The sequence below is a fragment of the Coenobita brevimanus genome, chromosome 21 (assembly GCF_032717465.1).
Source record: "Coenobita brevimanus isolate Jiangsu-jjx chromosome 21, ASM3271746v2, whole genome shotgun sequence".
NCBI lineage: Eukaryota > Metazoa > Arthropoda > Malacostraca > Decapoda > Coenobitidae > Coenobita > Coenobita brevimanus.
In genome coordinates this window covers 25,904,814-25,928,178 of record NC_136974.1, presented here as the reverse complement: position 1 = coordinate 25,928,178, position 23,365 = coordinate 25,904,814, and the positions used below count along the sequence as shown (strand labels likewise).

Below are 23,365 nucleotides of genomic sequence, written 5' to 3'. Positions count from 1 at the left end.
TATGTGCAGGGATAGCGCTCGTGGAGCTTGGGCCAGCTGCACCAGATGTGTCTGAAGCCAAGGAATCTCGCTTGAGCTTCAACATTTCAATTTCATGATTTTTGCGTGCTTCTCACTCAGCACGTTCGTGTTCTCGTTGTTCTCGCTCATGTCCTAACTCAAGTTTGCGTTGTTTTCGCTCGTGTTCGCGCTGTTCTCGCTCGTGTTCGCGTTGGATTCTACGCTCTTCACGAGCATCACTTTCGCATTGCTGCTCGTGACTAAGCTGAGAGAGGACATAATTCTTTACTTCTGTTGGGTATGTAAGCCCCATATCTTTGGCTTCCTGAACATAGACGCTGGTAGACATGATGCTGACTCAATCTAAATAAACTAGCGACTCAGTACTGACTGCGATTTTTCCAAAGAAAGATGCCAATAATCAAGAATGAAGAATATAGGCACAGGTTAGTGGTGACCAGTTTTATCTAATTAAACTGGTAAAGAAAGAAAATTAACAAACAACTGACTGTGAAAACTATTACGTAAATTAATAGAACAGAATCAATAATCACCAGTAAGATAGTGCCTATAGACTTTAATGATAAATACCTAAGTATGAGTGAGTGAGTATTATCTCGTGAATAACTTTAGAGGTAGGAGTTAATATCCTGGAATCTATCTATCTATCTATTGCCAGACGCCTCAATCCCGTTTGGGGTGGCCACAAACAAATCGCCTCCAAGTCGCCCTGTCCCCCGCCATTTCACTGCCCTGCTCCCAACTCACACCCCCCTCTCATATACCTCTCCACCCCATCCCTCCATCTTATCCTCGGCCTCCCCCTCCGTCTTCCCCCCTCCACCTCACTCACATACACTCTCTTCGTCAGTCTTTGACCCTCCATCCTCTCCACATGGCCAAACCACCTCAGTGTGTTCCTCATAACGCTTCCTATCACATCCACATCCACACCACAATGCTCCTTTATATCCTCATTCGTCAGCCTGTCTTTCCACGTGACTCCACAGGCTCCTCTTAAATAACTCATTTCCACTGCTCTCACGCTTGACTTGTGTCCTTCCAACAATGTCCAAGCTTCACTGGAATGAGGTCACCAATTGTCACAGGGTTTTAAGAGTATGCAGTATTAAAGAATATTATTCAATAATACTTGAGAGCAGGACAATGAACTGTCTTGTGAAAATCAAGCATTGATTACTTTATGCCGACTTACTTCGCCGATCCTCTAAGGATGAGAATTTATAAACTTTCTCAACAGTACACAGCAGAGACTAATTATTCACACGTGCTGTTTATTAGTACTGTTGGCCTCTGGAGAAAGTGACTCCACCCCTGACAATCAATAACTAATGCTATTAATGATAAACAAGTTCTTGCTGATGCAATTAACTCTTAGATGGCACAACGGATTTGAGTTAATACAAAAGGACTGGCCTAAGTACCAGTTATGAATAATACGAAGCGTTTATGCAAGCTAGGAGCTGCAACTAGAATAAGCTTATTGAGAAATAAAACACGAGTTTACATTAAGCTCAAGAAAAAGAACTGTTAAATTTATTGATTACATTCATTCATTCAACGCCAGACGCCATGTATCCCAAACGGGGTGGCCAAGGGCTTAGAGTTAATTGTTTTACAGGGAGGGGCACTAATCCTCCACCAACCCCACTTGACACGTAGGGAGAACGTTATGCCAACAGCATCTGGTGTTCCCAGGCGGTCACCCATCCAAGTACTAACCAGACCCAACGTTCTAATGTCACTTTGTTTAATTTTCTTGGGCCTCTCAGTAATCATCTGGTTATTGAGTTGGTGTAGAAACATAATGGATTGTGAGGAAAAAAATGGCTTCGTCTCAGCAAACTTGATGACGGTGTTCATTGCATTTATTCAATCACTCCACGAAATTTTAGTCTCTTCAGGCTCTTACTTGTCACTTTCTTGATCCTTGGTGTTTTCTTTTCCTCTGTTCATCACTACATCTATTGTTTGCTCAGTGCTGAAATTATGGGCAACAGGAATATTTTCATCAACTTTCACCCACTCCCTAACTTTTTCCTGGGGAACAATGTGGCCTGCCAAGTCACATACCTCCTCCTGAAGATCCTCACTCGATGTTTTTTCGGTCGGGAAGCCCTCAAATTGTTTGTCGTCATCAGAACTTTCGGATTCAGTCATAACCCTATGCCATATCTTGTGCCAACACCTACTGACGGTTTGTTTCCTCACATTTTTCCATGCGATTGCCAGAGTGTAAATGACTTCTCTTAAGTTGAACTCCTTTCGAAACTCGCCAGTTTTACAAAGAAATAAATTTTACGTTACATTTCAAAATGAATCCAAGATAAGGAGATCGCACTCACTCGCTCACTCAAAAGCTAAACTCTTAAACCTAGGAAAAAACGAAAAGAAATACTGGTCAGAAAAGTGAACTAAGCGGATGACTGGGCGTCGTCACTGATGAAGGACACTGCACACGCTGAGCCTTTCGCCAGTCATGCTAGGTGGGAATATGGCGGCGGCGGGAACTAGGCGTCGTTGCTGAGGAAGGACTCTGCCACACACACTACCTGCTTCCACGGTGCACAAATCTTGACTAATTCAAATTGTGGGAGAGAGAGGTGAGTGTCATGGCCGCACTTGCTAACGGCCAACGAGTGTGAGCGATACACATCCGCAATTCACTCAGCAAAGGTGCTAACATCGCGCACAAGGGCGTTCACTTATGAAATAGTGAGAATTGTCATGAAAAACACTCCCGATCGGGTGAGTATGTGGCGGTTAAACTGAGTGATAAATACTGGGATTCCACTAGAATTCGCGGTTTCCCACCAAAGTTAATGTCATGACTTTATGCAAATACTTAATCGCGCCAACTCGTGACAATATACACTAAAAACATGATTGGTGCCAGCACTGAGCCCTGTGGTATTCCACTAGTCACTTCTTTCCATGATGAGTAATTTCCCCTTAGTACTGTTCTCATTTTTCTTTTCATGAGAAAATCTTGCATCCAACAATACAGATTGCCTCGAATTCCTCCTTGATGGTACAGTTTCCATAAAAGTCTTTGGTGTGGTACTGTGTCAAATGCTTTCTTGAAATCTAATTAGGTACTGTCCACCCATCCTTCTCTTTCCTATAATGTGTCTGTTACTCTGTCATAGTAGCTCAACAGATTAGTAACACATGATTTTCCTTTTCTGAAACCAAACTGTCTTTCTGTTATCAGACTGTGTTCTTCTAGGTGATTTACCCAAGCTTTTCTTATAAGCTTTTCTAATACCTTGCTTACAACACTGGTCAGTGATACTGGTCGGTAGTTAAGTGGATTTTGTCTATTCCCTTTCTTGAATAAGGGAACAATGTTTACATTCTTCCAAATATCAGGTGGTTTACCTTGACTCAAGGATATCTTGAAAATTAAAAATAATGGTTTACTTAACTCCTTTGCACATTCACATAGCACCCAACATGAAATTTCATCAGGACCATTTGCTTTTCCTTTGCCTAATTTACTTAGCTTCTCCTGTATTTCTTTTTATGATGTTTGTATATCTGGTAGTATGTGTGGGCATGTATGTTCCACATAATCCCTCTCAAAATTTTTTTCCTCTGTAAAAACTGATTGGAAATTCTTGTTTAGTGCATCACAAATATCCTTCTCTTGTGTATAGGTGATTCCATCGTCCGGAATGGATTGTATTTTATCTTTTACTTTGGTTTTGCTTCTGATGTAGCTGTAAAATAGCTTTGGTTGATCACTACTTTTATTTATGATATCCTCCTCAAACTGTTTTTGGGCTTCCCTCCTTATTCTTGTATAATCGTTTCTTGCCTGTTTGTAATTATTAATATGCCCTTTCACTGTTGTGTTATCTGTATCTGTTCCACGACAAATCTCTTTTTTTTCTCTTGATTTTTTACATTCTGTATTGAACCATTTCTTTATTTTCTTTTCTGCTTCTTTGTGCTGTGGGATGTACTTTTGGACTCCTATTTCATAAAGTTCACAGAATTTTTCATATATAGCATTTAAATCTTGTCGTCTAAGCTCCTTTTCCCAAGCAGTTTCTAAGAAGTACTTCTTTAGGTCTTGATAATTTCCCTTTTTATAGTTTAGGCTCTTTTTGTAAGTTTCATTGCTGTTACCTATGTCATATGCAATCCTGAAATTGCAATTTAGTACTGCATGGTCGCTTTTGTCGAATGGAGGATGATATATTAAATTGTCAATATCGTTTTCTTGCCTAGTAAATATGAGATCTAGCATTGATGGCACATCGAGTCCTCTTTTTCTGGTGCTTTCCCTTACGTGTTGGGTTAGGAAAAACTTTTGCACAAGATCCAGGAGCTTTTGGTCCCAACAGCTTTCTTGGCATATCTAGAGTATTCCAATTTATATTTGTATTAAAATCTCCAGTTAGTATAATTCTTTTTGATTTCTCTTCCATTTTATGTAGTAATGCTCTTAAACTCTGAATTGTACTCTCCGGCAGGTCCTCATATTCGTCTCTTTCCCATGTGTTTGATCTGGGTGGCATGTACAAATTGGCTACAGTTACTTTCCCTTCAGATGTATTTATCTCTGCTGCAATCAGTTCTTCTTGTGAGGGCATATCTAATTCTATTTCTTTGACTTTTAGATTTTTCTTAGTTATTATTATAATTCCTCCTCCTCTTTTTTTAAGTTCCTATCTCTTCTCCATATATTATATTCCTCCAAGTTTAGGGTGTCATTTGATATCCTTGGTGTTAATTTTGTTTCAGTTAGGCATATTATATGTGGTTCATTTTCTCTGACATAATCATTCATCTCTAATAATGTAGATACCATTCCATCCACATTTGAGTACATCAACTTAATCATCTTGTTTGTATACTTGTCATGATTTGGTTCTACTACCTTCCTCCTTTTTATTCCCTCCTGTTTATGTACCACGTTCGTACCTGCATTCCAATTACTCTGTAAAAAAATGTATTCTTCTCCTTTTCTGATTTTCCTCATTTTTTGTTTTTGCTTCCTCCCTCTTCTCTTTCAGTAATTCCAGTTCCTCTTGTGTTAGGCATCTTTTTATCCCTATATTTTTGAACTCCTCTTTTTCCATAAGAATCTTTGCATTTTTTAGTATCTCCTGCACGGTGTTTACACTCTGGAAGGTTACCTTTAGGGGTCTTGACTTGCTTTTCTCGTATTTCCCTAACCTTATTTGTTCCTCTATGTCTTTACTACAGATTTCCTCTGATACTTTTTTCAATATGCCCATTACATTTGCCATCTCCTTTATGTGTCTTGAGATCTTGTTTTTTACTTCTTCCTCTTCTATACCAGTGATTACTATCAATCAATCAATCAATCATTTCCTGTGGCAACCTCGGGGATGCATAGGGCCTCGATGAACTCACACCACCACATCCTATCTTGTGCTAACTCCTCAAGATCTCCCCAACACTCATCTCCAGCTTCCCGTCTCATTGTCCTCACCCACGTCTCTTTTGGCCTTCCTCTACCTCTCCTACTAGGTGCCACCCACCCTGGTGTACCTCGTACTATTCCCTGTCTCCTATACACATGTCCTAGCCACTTCCATCGTGAGAATCTAACATATTCATCGATCGGCTGCACTCCCGTTATTTCTCTAATTCTACTATTTGGTATCCTTTCCCACCACTTAACTCCTAATATTCTTCTAAGTGCTTTATTTTCAAACACCAAGAATTTATTTTCCATAGTCACTGTGCTGTACCAAGACTCGTGTCCATAAATTAAGATACTCCTAACCATTACCTTATAAAGTTTGATTTTTGTATGCACAGAGAAATTGTTATTATTCCAAATATTTTTAAGCATTCCCATTGCCTGATTAGCCTTCTTTAACCTTTCCTCGAATTCAAAGTTCAAAGAACCATCCTTGGCTAAATAAGTACCTAAATATTTAAACCTATCAACTTGCTTTGCAACCATACCTCCAATTACACATTCCTGCGCATTTTCCATATTCATATTGATTATTTCAGTTTTTTCCACAATTAATAACCAAACCCACCTTGCGACCTTCACTCACCAAACAGTCCAACACTCTCTGCATCTCTTCTGGCCCATCACAAATCAAAACTATATCATCTGCATAATCTAAATCCAAAAGTTTCCTGTTCTCTCCCCAAAGTATACCTGCACCGGTTTCTGTTCCAACACGTTTCATAATGTAATCAATGACCAATATAAATAGTAAAGGCGATAGAACACCACCTTGAATTACTCCGGACTTGACTTCAAACGAATCACTCAGACAACCATCAACCATCACTTTACAAAATGTGTCCTCATGCATGTTCATAATGACCCTCACAAACTCCTCTGGTATTCCATAATGTCTCATGATCTTCCCCATAGACTCTCTCGAAACACTATCAAAAGCCTTTTCAAAATCAACAAAACAAAGACTTAACGGTACTCTCATTTCATTAACTTGCTGCATCAAATGCCTAACTATAAAGATCTGATCATTGCAACCACGTCCCTTTCTAAAACCAGCCTGTTCATCCCTCAGAATACCCTCAACCACCGGCTCCAACCTATTTAACAACACTCTACTGAAAACTTTCAAAGCTATCGGTGACAAAGAGATTCCCCTCCAATTACCACATTCACTCAGGTCTCCTTTCTTCGGAACTTTAACAATTACACCATTCTTCCAAACTGATGGTAGTAACCCCGTCACCCATATCTTATTGAATAGCTTGGTCAAGATCATTATTAATCCATCCCCCTCCACTTTATACATTTCCGGAAATAAACCATCCTCCCCTGGTGCCTTATTATTCTTTAACTGTTTTACTGCTTTCTCCACTTCTGCAAGCCTCAACTCTCCTGTTTCTATATTTAAATCTTCCTGAGCAGACGGTATATCCTCTTCTGGTGGTATTGGTCTATTAAGAACTGTCTCAAAATGCTCTTTCCATCTATTTTTAATATCTCCATCTTTGGTCAATAAATTTCCTTCCCTGTCTCTAATTGGTATTTCCTTGCGTTTACCTGCATTACCACTCAGTTCTCTAATCGATTCATATGCTATTCTTTGACTCTGTCCATCATTTTTTGTTTATTAGGATTTCAGTCTCTGCAACCTTTTCATCCACACATCTTCTTTTATCTCTCCTAGTTAACCTTCTTACTTCTGAATTCAAACTCCAGTACGCAGCTCTTGCTAATTCAATCTCTCGTTCATCAACGCATTGCATCTCACTCCTCAATTTAGCCTCACCTCTCTTTTTTATCATATCCCACGTTTCCTCTGATATCCATTTCTTTCTCCTGAATCTATGTCTCCTTCCAATCGTACATTCAGCAGTCTCATGCAAAACTTTGTTCACATCCTCCCACATCTCATCTACACTTCTCTCCTCCTCTTCCAACGTTTCCAACACCAAAAACCTATTTCTGCATTCTAATCTGAATTCCTCCTTTTCTTCTCCTTCTCTTCTAAGCTTAACAATATCGTATCTACCAACACCAGATTTTACTATAGATTTGTTAATATCTACTGAACCTCTGACTAACTTAGGATTGTTTTGGATTATTCTTTTCTTTGTAGGAGGAGGCCATAGCACGGGCCGAGCAGGGTAGTACTCCCGATGGGAATGGGAATGCTGGTGATAGGGAGAGCTGGAGCTCCTGTTTCACTAGCTATCTAACCATCCCCCTTTGCTGACCTTTTCAGTGTGACAGTAACATGGAGAGTAGACCAGCATACTCTCCCAAACATTTCCTCTAACTATCTATGCACTACACCACATGCACTTTACATTTCACACAACGTATCCCACTACGTTACAGGGGTTGGCGCCAGCAAGGGCATGCGGCCAGAAAACTTTACCCCCGCTACCTAGTGGCGGACTTCTGGGGGGAGGCGTGGCGGGGGTTCCGCCGGCATAGATCATGGGTCCAGGGTGAGATGGGGCTCGGGCCTGTGCTAGAGGGTACAGGGCATTGCGGTTCCCAGGTTACCGCTTCCGCCCAATAGAGAGAGGCCCGAACCTGGGAGTAGCACCCCAGGAGGCTGCCCTATCAGTGGGTGTATAATGGCGGGATAGTTGCAGTGCCAAGACGCACTTGGAGGGTGTCCCTGCAGCTGTCCTGGCAGGGTGCCCCGAGGCCACTACCACAGCCACTGGTAAGCTGGTGGGCTAGGGGTCCCAGATCCATTGCCTGGACCTGGGACTGTGCAGTGAGTGGGACCTGTGCTGTGTCTGACCCATTTATTAATACTGAAGGTGACAAAACAAAATAAGTTTCAAAGCAAGCCTGAGGACAGTAAATCACCCATGGGGATGAGGGTGGGTTCATGGAATGTGGGAAGTTTGAGGGGAAGAGCAGGGGAAGTCGTTGAGGCATTCAGTAGGAGGTGGGTGGATGTGGCGTGTTTACAGGAAGTCCGGTACAGGGGTGAATCAGCCAGAAAGATTGTTGGGAAGGACTGTTGCTATAAGTTGTTTTGGCAGGGGGGAACAGACGGATATGGAGGTGTTGGTGTGATGGTTGCCGAGAAATGGGTGGAATATGTTATGAATGTTTTGAGAGTAAGCGATAGGATATTGGTAGTGAAAATTCTGTTGGGAAGAAAGATAGCTGTGATTATATCGGCATATGCTCCACAGGCAGGATTGGATGAATCAGAGAAAGATAGATTTTGGGATGATTTAATACGTGTAGTGGGTGGTATGCGGGATGATGAGATAGTGATTTTGGTAGGGGACTTAAATGGTCATGTAGGTGAAGCAGCACTAGGTTATGAAGGAGTGCATGGGGGATGTGCATATGGTCTAAGGAATGCAGAACGGGAAAGGATACTCGAGTTTGGGGAGGCAACAGACATGATTGTGTGCAACACATATTTTAAGAAAAGAGACAGTAGGTTAAATACGTATGAGTCTGGGGGAAATAGCAGTCAGATAGATTATTTTCTGGTTAGGAGGGCCGATAGGAGGTTAGTGAGGGATGTTAAAGTTTTAGGAAGTGAGGAGTGTGTGCAGCAGCACAAACAATTGATTTGTGATATGGTGCTTAAAGAACAAGTGATGAAAAAGAGGACTTATGTACCTAGGAGGAAAATATGGAAGCTGAAAAACCAAGTAGTAAGGGATGCCTTCTGTAGCGAGTTGAGGAGCGTGGTGGCTGAACAGGGAGCTGTAGACAGAGGTGTTAATGAACAGTACAGAGCCCTCAAGAACAATTTCTTGAGAGTTGCTGATGTAACATGCGGCTGGACAAGAGGACCACCAAGACATAAAGTAACTTGGTGGTGGGATGAGGGTGTAGAAGCTGCAATTAAGGAGAAAAGAAGGCTTTTCCGGGAATGGAAGAAGGGTGATAGCAAAGAGGAATATTTGGCTGCCAAGCGTAGGGCTAGGAGAGAGGTATACAGGGCAAAGTCTGAGTCACAGAGACAATTACTTGATAACCTAAATCATGGGGAAAGGCAAAATATATTTAGGGTGGCAGGTCAGGTGAAGAGGGATAATCGGGATATCATAGGTTAGCAGTGTGTGAAGAATGATGAAGGAAGGGTAGTGGTGAACAGTGAGGATATTAAAGATGCATGGAGAGAGCATTATAACCGGTTGTTGAATGAGGAGTTTGACTGGGACAGGGAAGGTTTGGAGCCAGCAGATCCAGTGTCTGGCCCTTGGCCTTTGATTGATACTGCTACTGTGAGTGAGGCAATAGGCAGGATGAGGGTGGGGAAGGCAGCAGGTGTGTCTGGGTTGACTGCCGAAATGTTGAAGGCCTCAGGCGATATAGGGGTGAGTTTAGTCACTGACCTGATAAATAGGATTATTTATGAGTGTGTTGTCCCAGATGATTGGCTGAAGAGTGTAATTGTAAATGCGTATAAAGGGAAGGGTGATGCCCTGGAAAGAGGAAATTATAGAGGTATAAAGCTTTTAGATCAGATAATGAAGGTAATGGAGATAGTTTTAGAAGGTATGATTAGAGAAAGAATGAATATTGATGAGATGCAGTTTGGGTTTATGCCAGGTAGGGGGACCACTGATGCCATATTCATTGTTCCACAGCTGCAGGAAAAATATATTGGTAGGAGAAGGGATCTTTATTTTGTTTTTGTTGATTTGGAATAGGCCTTTGACAGAGTCCCTAGAGAGGTGGTGAAGTGGGCAATGAGAAAGCTTGGCTTGGAGGAGTGGCTGGTTAGGGTGGTTATGGCCATGTATGTGGGTGCTCACACCCAGGTGAGAGTGAATGGAGATTTGAGTGATGAGTTTTCCGTGAATGTTGGTGTGCATCAGAGGTCAGTCTTGAGTCCTATGTTGTTTATCATGGTACTTGAAGCCCTTTCAAGTGACTTTAGAAACGGACTCCCGTGGGAGTTGTTGTATGCTGATGATTTGGTGTTGATTGCAGAGAATGAAAGGGAGGCGGAGGAAAGGTTTAGGAAGTGGAGAGATGGTATGGGGCAAAAGGGTTTAAGGGTAAATGCAGATAAAACAAAAGTGATGATATCTAGGGTTGGTGGCTGTACTGTCAAAGACGAGAGAGAGTGGCCATGTGCAGTTTGCCACAAGGGTGTGGGAAGTAATTCCATCCTGTGCGGTGTGTATGATTAATGGGTGCTTAAGAGATGTAGTGGTATCAGAGGTAGATTGCGAGATAATGCTGATTTTATGTGTACGGCGTGCCGGGGTGAGTAGGTGGAGATCGTCAGACATGAAAGGATTGAACTGGCTGGTGAATCTCTTGAGTGTGTGGAAGAGTTTTGTTATTTGGGAGACATGTTGTGTGCTGGAGGTGGGGCTGGAGGTGGGGTTGGCTCTGTGGCTAGGGTGAGAAGTGGTTGGAAGAAGTTCAGCGAGCTCTTGCCTCTTCTGACATTGAGAGGGCTCTCCCTACGTGCTAAGGGATCTTTGTATGCAGCAAGTGTTAGGAGTGTAATGCTGTATGGCAGTGAGACCTGGGCAGTGAAGGAGGAAGACATTTGCCGGCTCAGACATACAGAAATGACAATGATTAGGTGGGTGTGCAGTGCGTCCCTGCGTCCAAGGCCTGGAGGGGCTGGGTTTACAATGGAAGAGTTGAGAGGTAGGATGGGACTGGAGTGTATTGGTGTTGTGATGAGGAGAGGTAGATTGAGGTGGTTTGGACATGTGGAGAGGATGGGGGATGATAGTTGGGTGAGGAAGGTGAGAAGTGTTAATATTGGGGGTGGGGTTATGAGGGGTAGACCGAGAAAGACAGGGGACGAGGTCATTAAGTGTGACCTTAGGGTTAAGGGACTGAACAGGGAGGCTGCAATGGATCGTGCAGCGTGGAGAGCCGCCATTAGGTGACCAAGGCTGACACATGCAAGCATGTTGGAGCCTTTAAAAACGAAATGAAACGAAACTTCCTTTTTAATGCTTTATTCTTCCACCCTTGTTTCCAAGTCTTTCTTTATTTTCACCATTTCAGCATAAGTGGTTTCCACATCATTTTTGTAGCTTTGCACAGCTTCATTCACCTGTGTTATCTTCTCAATATCACTGCTCTGGTCTATCAGACTGCTTACTTGCTTAATTGTCTCTGTATCATTTTTGACCTCTTCCATAATACTCTCGTGGTTGACTACTGTACTTGCCATTTCACTAATTTTCCTCCTAAGTGTACCCACTTCAACTGTTAGCTCATCTATGGTTGTGTCTTTCTTGTTGACTTCCTTTCCTAATTTTTCTATTTCTTCCTTTTGCAAGTGCATCTGTTTCTTAATTTCATCAATCTCATTTTGAAAAGCCGTCTCTAACCTGTGTACTCGTTCCACCAGTTTATTGTGAGTCTCCATTTCAACCAGTTCTTGGTAGAAATCATCATCCTGCTTTCTACCTTTATCCCTTTTCTTTTCCAAATTTGCTTTGCTAAAATATGTGGTCATTTTGCAGTACTAAAAGCGCATATAGTACTTACAATCCTTGCGGCAAATTGTAGACTAAACAACGATCAGCTGATTGTGCGCATTCATGCACTGCTTTGTTTACTTTTCTGTTTGACCAAGTCTTACTTAAAACTGCTTCTTTTTTATATTAGAACACCATTTAGTCTAACCTTGTACAGAGCTTGACTCATATAAAGATACTTATTTAGGTAATGCCGCTGGCCAAGTTGACCAGGTATAGAGCAGTGGCGACATGCATCTGCTCTCTCTCGGTGCCTCGGTGTGTGTATTTACCTATTTGTATTTACCTATCTGTAGTATACAGGAATTGAGCAATGCTCGTGTTTTCCTGTCTCCATATCCACATTTATCTAGTCTGCTTTTATACACATGAATGTTTTTCTCCTGCACCACCTTTTTGTCTAAGTCGTTCCGAATACTTATGTATTTACCTAATATACCTAACTGTGATATACACGAAATGTGCTATGCTCGTGGGTTCCCATCGCTGTTTCTCAGTAAGTCAAATTTAGCTTTAAACTCGTTTAAGTTTTTAGACTGCATGATCTTTTTGTCCAGGTTATTCCATAAGTCTGTACTTCTGTGTGTGTGTGTGTGTGTGTTTGTGTTTGTGTTTGTATGTGTGTTTTTCTTACATTTTCCGGCAGCTGTTGGGAAATACAGGTGATCCCTGACTTATGATCAGGCTATGTTCCAACTAATTGATTGTAAGTGGAGTTTATCGTAAGTTGAAAATGCACTTAATACACCTAACCAACCCAGCATCATAACCTAACCAAGCCTACCTTAAAAATGCTTAAAACACTTACATTAGACTGCAGTTGGGCAAAATCATTAACACAAAGCCTGTTTTATAATAAAGTGTTGAATATCTCATGTAATTTATTGAATACCGTACTGAGATCGTCGATCACGAGATTCCAAGTTCATGTGCAATGGCCATTACGGGCTCAGTCCTGGTCATTTCGATCGTAAGTCATTTATACCGTAACATCCGAGCAGGATAGGTTATGTTATGTTGCTTTGGCTGCTAGGCGGTTCGGCCGTTTGCCAGTTTGGACCTTACGGCTTAAATGACTTACAGCCAAAACGACCAGTATCTTACGGGCTTACCATCTTCTTGCTGGACAGTTATCTTGAGTTTCATCTCAAGAGTAATTGCCTCTTCTTCTCACCAGTAGCAGGAGAGACAGATGGGCATTTCATAGACAAACACAGTAGATACAGGAGAGTAGCCAAATAAAACTCTGGCAACACAGAACACTGTACACCATCGGTTATTTACACTGGCAACTGCCCATACAGACCAGAACTTGGCTCACTGCTGCTGCTGATAATCACGAGAGAGTATCATACTGCATATCACTAGCTTGAGAAAAGATCAAGATTGAATTTCTGAAGTGCGGATTCTACCACCGTAAAGTCAAAGTCATAAGTCAACCGTTCGTAAGGCGGAGACCAGCCATAGTTAATTGATTTTGGCACCTGCATTTGCTTCCAGTCTATGGAAGAATTCAATTGTACCATGGCCAACTTCAGTATGATGATTTTTAAAGATTAAATATGGCAACATTTGATTTGATTTGGAGAAGGTCTTTGACAGAGTCCCTAGGGAGGTGGAGAAATGGACAAAGAGAAACCTTGGGATTGAAGAGTGGCTGGTTAAGTAGTTATGGCTATGTGTGTGGGTGCTCACACCCAGATGTGAATGAATGGAGATTAGAATAGTGAGTTTTCCATGAATGTAGGTGTGCATCAGCGGTCAGTCTGGAGCCTCTTATGGTTTATCATGGTGCCTGAAGCCCTCTCATGTGACATCAGAAATGGACTTCCATGGGAGATGTTACATGCTGATAACTTGGTGTTGTTTGCAGTGAATGAGAGGGATGTGGAGAGATGGTATGGGGCACAAGGGCTGGAGAGTAAATATAGATAAAATAAAGGTGATGGTATCTAGAGTTGGTGGCAGCACTGTCAGAGAAGGAGAATGGCTATGTGTTGTTTGCCACAAGGCCATGAGAAGTAATTCCATCTTGTGCAGTATTCATGATAAGTGGGTGCCTAAGAGATGTAGTGGTATTAGAGGTAGACTGCAAGGTAATGCTGATTTCATGTGTGTGGTGTGTTGGGGCGAGCAAGTGGAGATTGTCAGTCGTGAAAGGATTGATCTTGCTGGTGAGTCTCTTGAGGGCATGATTTTTTTTTTTTTTTTTTTTTTTTTTTTTTTTTTTGTGAGACGTGTGCTGTAGGTGAGGCTGGAGCTATCTCTGTGGCCTGAGTGAGGAGTGGTTGGAGGAAATTCAGGGAGCTGTTCCCTCTCCTGACATGAGAGATTACTCTCTCTCTGTGTTAAGGAATCTTTGTATATGCCATGTGTTAGGAGTGTAATGGTATATGATAGTGAGACCTGGACAGTAAAGAAAGAGGATATTCGTAGGCATGAATGTACAGAAATGGCAGTGATTAGGTGGCTGTTAGTGCATCCTTGAATACAAGGCCTAGTGGGGCTAGGTTTACAATGGAAGAGTTGAGAGGAAGGGTGGGACTGGAGTGTATTGGTGTTGTGATGTGTTGCGATGAGGAGGGCTAGATTGAGATGGTTTGGGCATGTGAAGAGGATGGAGGATGACAATTGGGTGCGGAAAGTCAGAAGTGTGAACGTTTGGGGTAGGGTTGCAAGAGGCAGACTGAAATAGACCAGGGACAAGGTCATTGATTGTACCCTCAGGGATAAGGAACTGAATAGAGAGGCTGCCAGAGATCAAGCAACGTGGAGAGCTGTCATTAGGTGACAAAGGCCAATGCATGCAAGGATGTTGGAGCCTTTATATATGATATGATACAAAAACTTTCGGCGAATAGACACCTAGTATTTGGGTGGCAGAGAACCTTTTCAGAGATAATCATACTTTACTGACAGTTGTTGAAATCCAAGAGCTGAATAGGGATGTTTCTGTTGCATGAGCTGCAGCAGGGATGTAGCTTGTCCTTTTGTGACTTGTGTGTTCTTGAATATGATGGCTTTGCCATAGGTTCCCAACTACCCAAAAAAAAGTAATACAAGATTGGCTGTTTCTGTTTTTTGATACTGAATAGATCTTTTACGTGTGTCTCACCCTCTTCCCACAGGAACAGGTGATAAGTTCAAGTTTGAGGATGCAAACTTCCACACTCAGTGCTGGTTCTTGACATTACACAGCCACCATCTTGGGATCCTACCAGCCTTACGCAAGTACACTCGTCGTATCCGGGCCATCAGAGACCTCCAGAAGATGGTATGGCACCCTGTACTTTAGATCATGTAGCTATATACTTGATGTAATGCTGCCTAGTTCTTCCTTCACCTTTATCATTTTTTTTCTTCTAGTTTCTCATATCTTTCCTGTCACTTTTTATCCTTTTTCCTTTTCAGGTAGCTTTACATTGAGGGACAAGCCAAATGGTTTCCTGCAAGCCAGGAAACCATGTGTAATGCTGGGTGGAAACCATATTACATCCAACCCATACGTGTTCTCTATATGTCAACAAGTGGGTCGGTGGAGGGTTAATACCCCTCCTCGTAAAACAACTAACTCAAAGATAAATGGCACTCTTTATGGGATTATGGTGTCTGGCTATAGGTAGGTAGATAGATAGAGAGCCATATTCTTGTGAACATTTTTGAGGCACCGTGGCTCATGTCTTAGTGAGGTACAGGGTGGCCACAAATTTATGGGGGGTGAAGAATGTTTGATATAATTGTTATATATAAATAGGTAGATAGATAGAGAGCCATATTCTTGTGAACTTTTTCGAGGCACCGTGGCTCATGTCTTAGTGAGGTACAGGGTGGCCACAAATTATGGGGGGTGAAGAATGTTTGATATAATTGTTATAGATAGATAGATAGATAGATATACAGTGAGTCTTCGAAATACGAAAACCCGAAGTACCAATTTTCGATGGTATGAAAGTGATGAATGTAGGACAAATTCCACAATACGAAAATATCTGTCTCAATGATCCGAAAATCGGTACAAAAGGAGATACAGAAATAGCTTGATTATCCAGACTGTATGGTGTGAAGAGGTGCCTGAATAGTCTGAAATCATGATTAATCCGGCGGAAACAAGACACAGTTACTGTTAGATATATTTATTTACCGGTAAATGTACAATGAAAGACACAACTACCTTCCCAGTTCAATCTGAAGAAATTTTACACCAGGCAAAATACAATGAAAACCCTGTTTCTACTAGTGCGTGTTTCAAATGGTTTGATTTTTCCACCATATTTTCATCAGACTTTGGGAAGATATTTGTGTCTTTCATTGTACACTGGAAGCAGCAGAAAGACCTTACAAATTCAATTCATATTCCTCCAGCTTGTTTGTGTAATTTTCTGACAACTTTCAGTTTGGCAAATAACTTTTTCTTGCTGAAAAATTTCCTCCCCGTTATTATTGTCACTTTCCCCTACGATCGTTTCCAGCGCAGTGGAAGAAAGTGTGCTCAAAGGAGGATATCGTTTCCCAATTTTCCAACTGGAGGTTAGGTTAGGTTAAATTATTAGGTACGGATAAGCTCTGTTAGGCCAGGTTTAGTTAAACACTTAGGGAAGAACAGACCTTCCAATCATTATGTTAACGAAATAAACAAGAGTTGTCACACCAGAACAGATAAAAACGACTGGGAAACAGATTTAACAAGAAATGTTTACTGTATTTACCAACCCAGAAATAGTCTGAAAAATATAACAGACTATCAGGAAGAACTGGTTTGTTATGGTGCTTTTAATGCTTAAAATAAAGCATATGTTTAGCCCCCTCAGTGACTGTGGGTTCAGAAATTTGCATGCTCCCGAGGTCGGCCTTGGGACTATTTTTTTCAAAGTTCTAAAATCAATTACTTTTTCTTACAGATGTGAAAAGACTCGCCAGGCATACCTCGCTTTCCCCCTACACCTATCCTGTGATTTACAATGATTCGTGTAAGAATTAATAAAATTAGGATGTGTGTTACATTAGCACGTAAACATCGGCGAAAACATCTGGGATGAAGTGAACTGTGAACGCCTGAGTGCTTGGGATGGTAGAGTAGGGTCGTGTAAACACACCAGTGACCTTCGTTCCCTTCCCATAATTACTCGCAGTTTTTTATAGCTCACCCTAACTCAACGTCACTGACACCGGTACAGTAAGGCGTTATTCAAGGCCAGCATCTATGAAAGTGATAATGGAATACTTAATTGTTTATATCAGTCCTCTCCCTTTCACACATACACATAAGAACGAACAAAACCATGAGCAGTAAATGTACCGTACACTATCTTTAAGGAGCAGAAATAACTGTGCTCAGTCGGTCCGAAATATATTGGGAAGAGTGATACTGAATGAAGAATGTGGAACTGAATTCTAACCTATGAGAACATATGCGACAAGAGTAATTTTTTTTCTGATTAGCAAACCTTTTTGTTCCATATCATCTCTTAAAAATGTAAAACCCCTAATCTTTCTTGTAATCTTACAGCTTACCAATTCAGTTCATATTCCTCTAGTTTGTCATCTATATTTTTCTGACTGTTTTGAGGGTGGTAAATTATGTTTTTTTTTTTTTTTGTGAGGAAGAAGGAACCAAAGGTTATGAGCCTGCAATAACAGTTCCCTCCAAGAGAAAAACAAAATACAAGAGGGAGCCAAATTCAAGATCCGATCATTTCGAGATGCCTGGACACACTGCTTTTGAAAGACTAGAGATCATAGGAAGCAGGAAGTACAGACAGGGAGACAGTTCCAGAGCTGACATGTTGCATGAATGAAGGACTGGGAGTAATGGTTAACTCTTGCATTAGAGTGTTGGACAGAAAAGGAATGAGAGTTGCTGCTAGACAGGTGCTGCGTGCTCTAAGGTAGAGGAATGCATGCAGACAGTTCAGAGGATCAGTGACCATTGAAGTAGCAACAGAAAAGAGATAAAGATGCAACAATGTGGCGAAGAGACAGAGGTTGAAGGGAGTCATTAAGAGGAGGAGAGTTAATGAGACGAAAAGCCTTTGACTCCACCCTATTGAGAAGAGCTGTATGGGGGGAGCCTCCCCACGCATGAGAGTTGTACTCCACACAGGGGCGGATAAAACCCCTGTATAGAGTCAACAATTGTGCAGGGGTAAAGAAGGAACGGAGTTGGCTTAGCACACCTGATCTTTTGGAAGCAGATTTTACGAGATGTAATATGATCTTTCCGAGATAAGTCCCGAGTAAATGAAACCCCAAGCATGTTCAAGAATGATGCCTGATTAAGCTAAATATTATTAAACATTAGTGGGTATACCTGTGGAAGATTTTGTCGGGTTGATAGGTGTAAGAACTGATTCTTAGATGCATTAAAAACAACCGGATTATTTTTACCCCAGTCAGAAGTACGAGCCAAGTCAGACATTGGGTGTGTCATAGCCTCATCCCTTGTTTGTTGAAGTAACTGCTGAGTTGGGCGTTGTGGGAACCGAATGGAAAGGTGAAGGGTGGAGTCATCAGCGTATGAGTGGATAGGGTTAGATGTACAGCTTAGAAGGTCATTGATGAATAAAAGGAAGAGAGTTCGTGATAGGACAGAGCCCTGAGGAACACCACTGTTGGTAGATCTAAGAGAAGGACGATGGCCGTCTACAACGTGGCTATGGAACAACCAGAATGGAAGCTATAGACGAAGGCAGAGACAGAAGGATAGAGACTGTAAGAGGGCAGTTTGGAAATTAAAGATTTATGCCAGGCTCGATCGAAAGCCTTTGAGATGTCAAGTGCAGTGGCAAAGCATTCGCCAAAGTCCCAAAAGGAGGATGACCAGGAGTCTGAAAGGTAGGTGAGAAGATCGCCAGTGGATTGTCCCTGACGGAACCCGTACTGATGATCAGAAACAAGGTTGTGATGGGAAAGATGCCTTAAAATTTTTCTATTAAGAATTGACTTGAAAACTTGTGAAATACTGGATGTTAAAGCGGTTGGACGATAGAGGGTTGGGAATGGTCACCCTTGTTTGGGACTGGCTGAATGAGAGCAAACTTCCAGCAAGAAGGAAAGGTACAAGTTGATAGACAAAGGCAAATGAGTTTACCTAGGCAGGGTGTAAGCACAGAAGCACAGTTCTTGAGAACAACAGGAGAGACTCCATCAGGTCCATGTCCCTTGTTAGTATTGAGGCCAGTGATGGCAGAAAATACATCAGCTGAAGTAATTTTAATGTCAGCCTGACGAAGTCAGAGGGAGGAAGTGATGGAGGACAGTACCGGAATTGTCTAAGATGGAATTGGAGGAGAAAGTCTGAGCGAAGAGATCTGCTTTATCAGTAGAAGAAATAGCAACAGAACCATCAGACTAGAAAAGAGGAGGAAAGGATGATGAGGTAAAGTTGTTAGAAAGGTTTTTGGCAAGGTGCCAGAAGGAGCAGGAAGAATTCGAGTTGGAGAGTTGAGAGCATTTAGTATGGATGAAATTATTTTTTAGCAGAGCGAAGAACAGACTTAGCACAATTCGGAGCAGAAATGTAAAGATGATGTGATTCGGGGGTGGGTTGGCTCAGGTACATTTTGTAGGCCCTCTCCTTGTTGTGGACAGCATTAGAACAAGCGTGATTAAACCAAGGCTTTCTTGCGTTAGACAAAGGATACGAGATATGAATGTATGCTTCCATGCCTGAAAAAATAACCTTCGTAATGTGTAAGATACACTCAGATGGTTCCCGGCCATGGTAGCAATAATCATTCCAGGGAAAATCAAAGAAGTACTGCCTGAGGGCCTCCCAGTCCGCAGCGCCGAAGTGCCACAGACGACGTTTCTTTGGAGGGTCCACATGCTGTACCGGAGTGAAACTTACTCAAAATTAGGGCGTATGTGACATATGCATGCTTGGGATGGTAGAGTAGGGTCATGTAAACACACCAGTGACCTTCATTCCCTTCCCGTAATTGTTTGCAGTTTCGTATAACTCACCCTAACTCAACGTCACTGGCACCGGTACAGTAAGGCATTGTTCAAGGCCACAATCTATGAAAGGGATAAATGGAATACATTATTGTTTGTATCAGTCCTCTCTCTTTCACACATGCACATAAGAATGAACAAAAGAATGAGCAGTAAATGTACCGTACACTAACTTTAAGGAGCAGAAATAACTGTGCTCAGTCAGTCCGAAATATATTGGGATGAGTGATACCAAATGAAGAATGTGGAAATGAATTCTAACCTACGAGAACATGTGGGACGAAAGAGTAATCTTTTTTCTGATTAGCAAACATTTTTGTTCCATATCGTCTCTTAAATTTTAAAACCCACAATCTTTCGTATAAATATACAGCCTAAAGACCTTACCAAATCAGTTCATATTCCTCTAGTTTGTCGTCAATATTTTCCTGACTATATTGAGGGTGGTAGATGTAGTGCTGCCTACTTCCTTAGCCTTTATCATTCTTTTTGTGTGCCTGCTCTCCTCTCTTCCTGTTTTTCCCATCTTTCCTGTCACTTCTTATTGCTTTTCTTTCCTTTACAGGTGGCTTTACATTGAGTGACAAGCCAAATGGTTTCGTGTAAGCCAAGAAACCAGTTGCAACACTGGGTGGTAACCATATAACTAAACCATACGTGCTCCCTACGTGTCAACAAGTGGGTTGGTGGAGGGTTAGTGCCCCTCCCTGTAAAACAAATAACTCAAAGTCAAGTGGCCATCCCTTACGGGATTATGGCTTCTGGCAATAGATAGATAGATAGAAATTATGTTCTCTTGCTGAAAGAAACTTGCTCAAAATTAGGGCACATGTAACATAAGCATGCTTGGGATGGTAGAGTAGGGTCGTGTAAACACACCAGTGACCCTCGTTCCCTTCCCATAATTGTTTGCAGTTTTTTATAGGACGCCCTAACTCAACGTCACTGACACCAAAACAGTAAACTGTTGTTCAAGGCCGGCAGCTATGAAGGGATTAATGAAATACTGTATGAAAAATTCAAAATGGGCGCGGCGCTGTGCACCGCAATCACTTGCCAAGAGAAAACAAATTAACCCCTCTCTGGTAAACAAATTTTCGCGCGCTTCTCAGTTAAGTCCACGTCCCTCCTCTCGTTGCAGCTTTGCTGTACGCGAGGATATTTTCTCAGCTCTGCACTTTTCGTATTATTTCCCCATGCCTCCCAAGCGCCCTGCATCATCTCCAGCATTGGGGGAGCCAGCTGCAAAGAAGCAGCAGCACCGTACTCTGGAAATTATAAGACCCTATGAGGAGGGGCAGGGAGTCTCGGAAATTGGGCGTGCTTTAGGCCTTGCAGCTTCCCCCGTTGGGACTGTGACGAAGCAAAAGGAGATGTACAAGAAAGAATATGGCCACCTCCTTCTCTACAATTGTATACAGGTATTGCTTACTGTACTTCAAAATGGGGGGGGGGTAGAGTTTAGGTCAGGGGTCCAAGGGTGTCTTGAGATGCATCTCCCCATTTATATGTATACAGTAATCACTCTAATATCCGGACGCCCAATAACTGAACATCCCCACTACCCGGACCTTATCATCCTGGGATCCAACATTCCCAAAATGGTCCAAAAAAAAAAAAAAAAAAATCAATTTTTTGCCATCCGTAATTTGAACTTGCCGCGCGCGCTGCGGGAAAGCATTGTTTTGGTTTGTCATTCCTCCGACATCCGATAGAGCACCGCTGCATCCTCCCCACTTCCCGCCTGTCTCTCACCGCGACTGGACCTACGCTCTTCGTAATGGCTGCCCACGTGCTGGCTTTTGTGGTGGTGCCGTACTTGCTGCAAGGCCTCTTGCTGCTCTCTGACCTCCTCTTAGTGTGTGTGATGATGGCCCCGCCACCTGAGAAAAGGAAGAGAGTGGTGTTGACTCTGGAAAAGAAGAGGGAGATATTGGAGAAAGTTGTTGCGGGTTGGTCTTCTTCCCACATTCTCCGCGAGTACAACCTGGCCCAGTCGACTTTGTTCGATATCAGATGTTCCCGAGACAAACTCATGCAGTACACGGCTGACTTCTCGTCGCGAAGCAAACGCAACGTGGAAAGGAAGGTTAAGTTTACCCCCAAGTTTGCAGAAATCGACCGATCCACGTTGATTTGGTACCGACAGCAACGTGCAGCTGGTGTGATGGTACGTGGAACGGAGCTGAAGGCTGCTGCTGAGAAGTTTGCAAGGCTTCACGACGCCCAAGACTTCAAGGCCACAGGCCAGCACATCAGCTACAGTGGAGTCACCGCTCGACGTGAGTTTGCGGCTTTCCTCAGAGTCTTCTGCAGTGGGTACGCCATCACCACGACCCAGCGTTGCACCCCTTGGTCGCCTGCCAGTGATACTCTCGGACTCTGATAGTGAATAAACAGCAAGAACTTCTCCACTAGACCACACGGGAATTTTGAGTGTTGTGCAGTGAAAAAAACGGTGTGTTGTGTTAAGGTTTTCGAGTTGAGAGAAAAGACTCAGTGGAAACAAAATTTAACGGAAATAAACTTCTTTGTTTTGGCTTTGGAAAATAAAAAAAAATTGGGAAAAGTTAATGTGCAACACGAAATTAAACTGGAACATTATTTGGACTAAAGTGAACACTGTGAAGAGAACGGACTTCTGTGTGTTATTGACTAAGTTCAGTGCAAGACTTCAGGAAGAGTGTACTGCAAGTGCTTCAGGAAATCGTTCTTACTGTCAGAGTCCGAGAGGAGGCGGTTATTCATCGAGGTGGCCAGGGACTTGCTGTAAGTAGCCAGAATGTTTCATACTGTACTTTTTTCCATACTATACTTACCAGAATGTTTCATACTGTACTTTTTTCCATACTATACTTACCTCATGCATGTGCAGTAGGAATGTGTTTTTCGGAGTTAGGCTAGGTTAGGGTCCATGAGTACCAGAATGTTTATTAATGTGTGAACATACTTCTAAACCCTCATTTTATGTTTCTTTTGCATTTATTTCAGTCATTTATGTGCCTTATTGATGTGATTTGGGTGTTAAATAAGTGCTATGCATGTCCAGAGGGAGTTGTATAGGTGTTTCTCTGAGTTAGGGTCCATAAGTACAAGTCCATAAGCTGGGGCCCAATAACCGAACCTACCGATGGCTCTATTACTCCGGATATTGGAGTGATTACTGTATTTCAGTGGGGAAATCGTTCCGATATACAGTAATCCCTTTACTATCCAACGTAATAGAGCCAAAGGCATGTCCGGAAAGTGGTCCCATCCGGATAGTGGGCCCTGCCTCGTGGACTTGTACTTAAGGACCATAACCCGACCTAACTTTGAAAGCTTCCTAAATAACTCCCTACCGGACATGCATTGGACCTATTTAAACCTATTTAAGACCCTGTTCACACCAATAATGGACATAAAGCATGAAATAAATGAAAAGGAACCAAAGAATGAGAAATTAGAAGTGACTGTACCTAAG

At 42.2% G+C, this 23,365-nt stretch overlaps 1 protein-coding gene across 1 annotated transcript in view; it reads left to right on the top strand.

Moving 5' to 3' along the window:
• Positions 1–23,365, top strand: part of Ube4B (Ubiquitination factor E4B) — a 645,009-nt gene that overhangs the window by 327,484 nt on the left and 294,160 nt on the right. Inside the window, exon 14 of the mRNA XM_080266571.1 lies at positions 15,078–15,223. Within this exon, the coding sequence (XP_080122697.1) occupies positions 15,078–15,223 (146 nt within the window). The remainder of the gene's footprint in view (positions 1–15,077; positions 15,224–23,365) is intronic.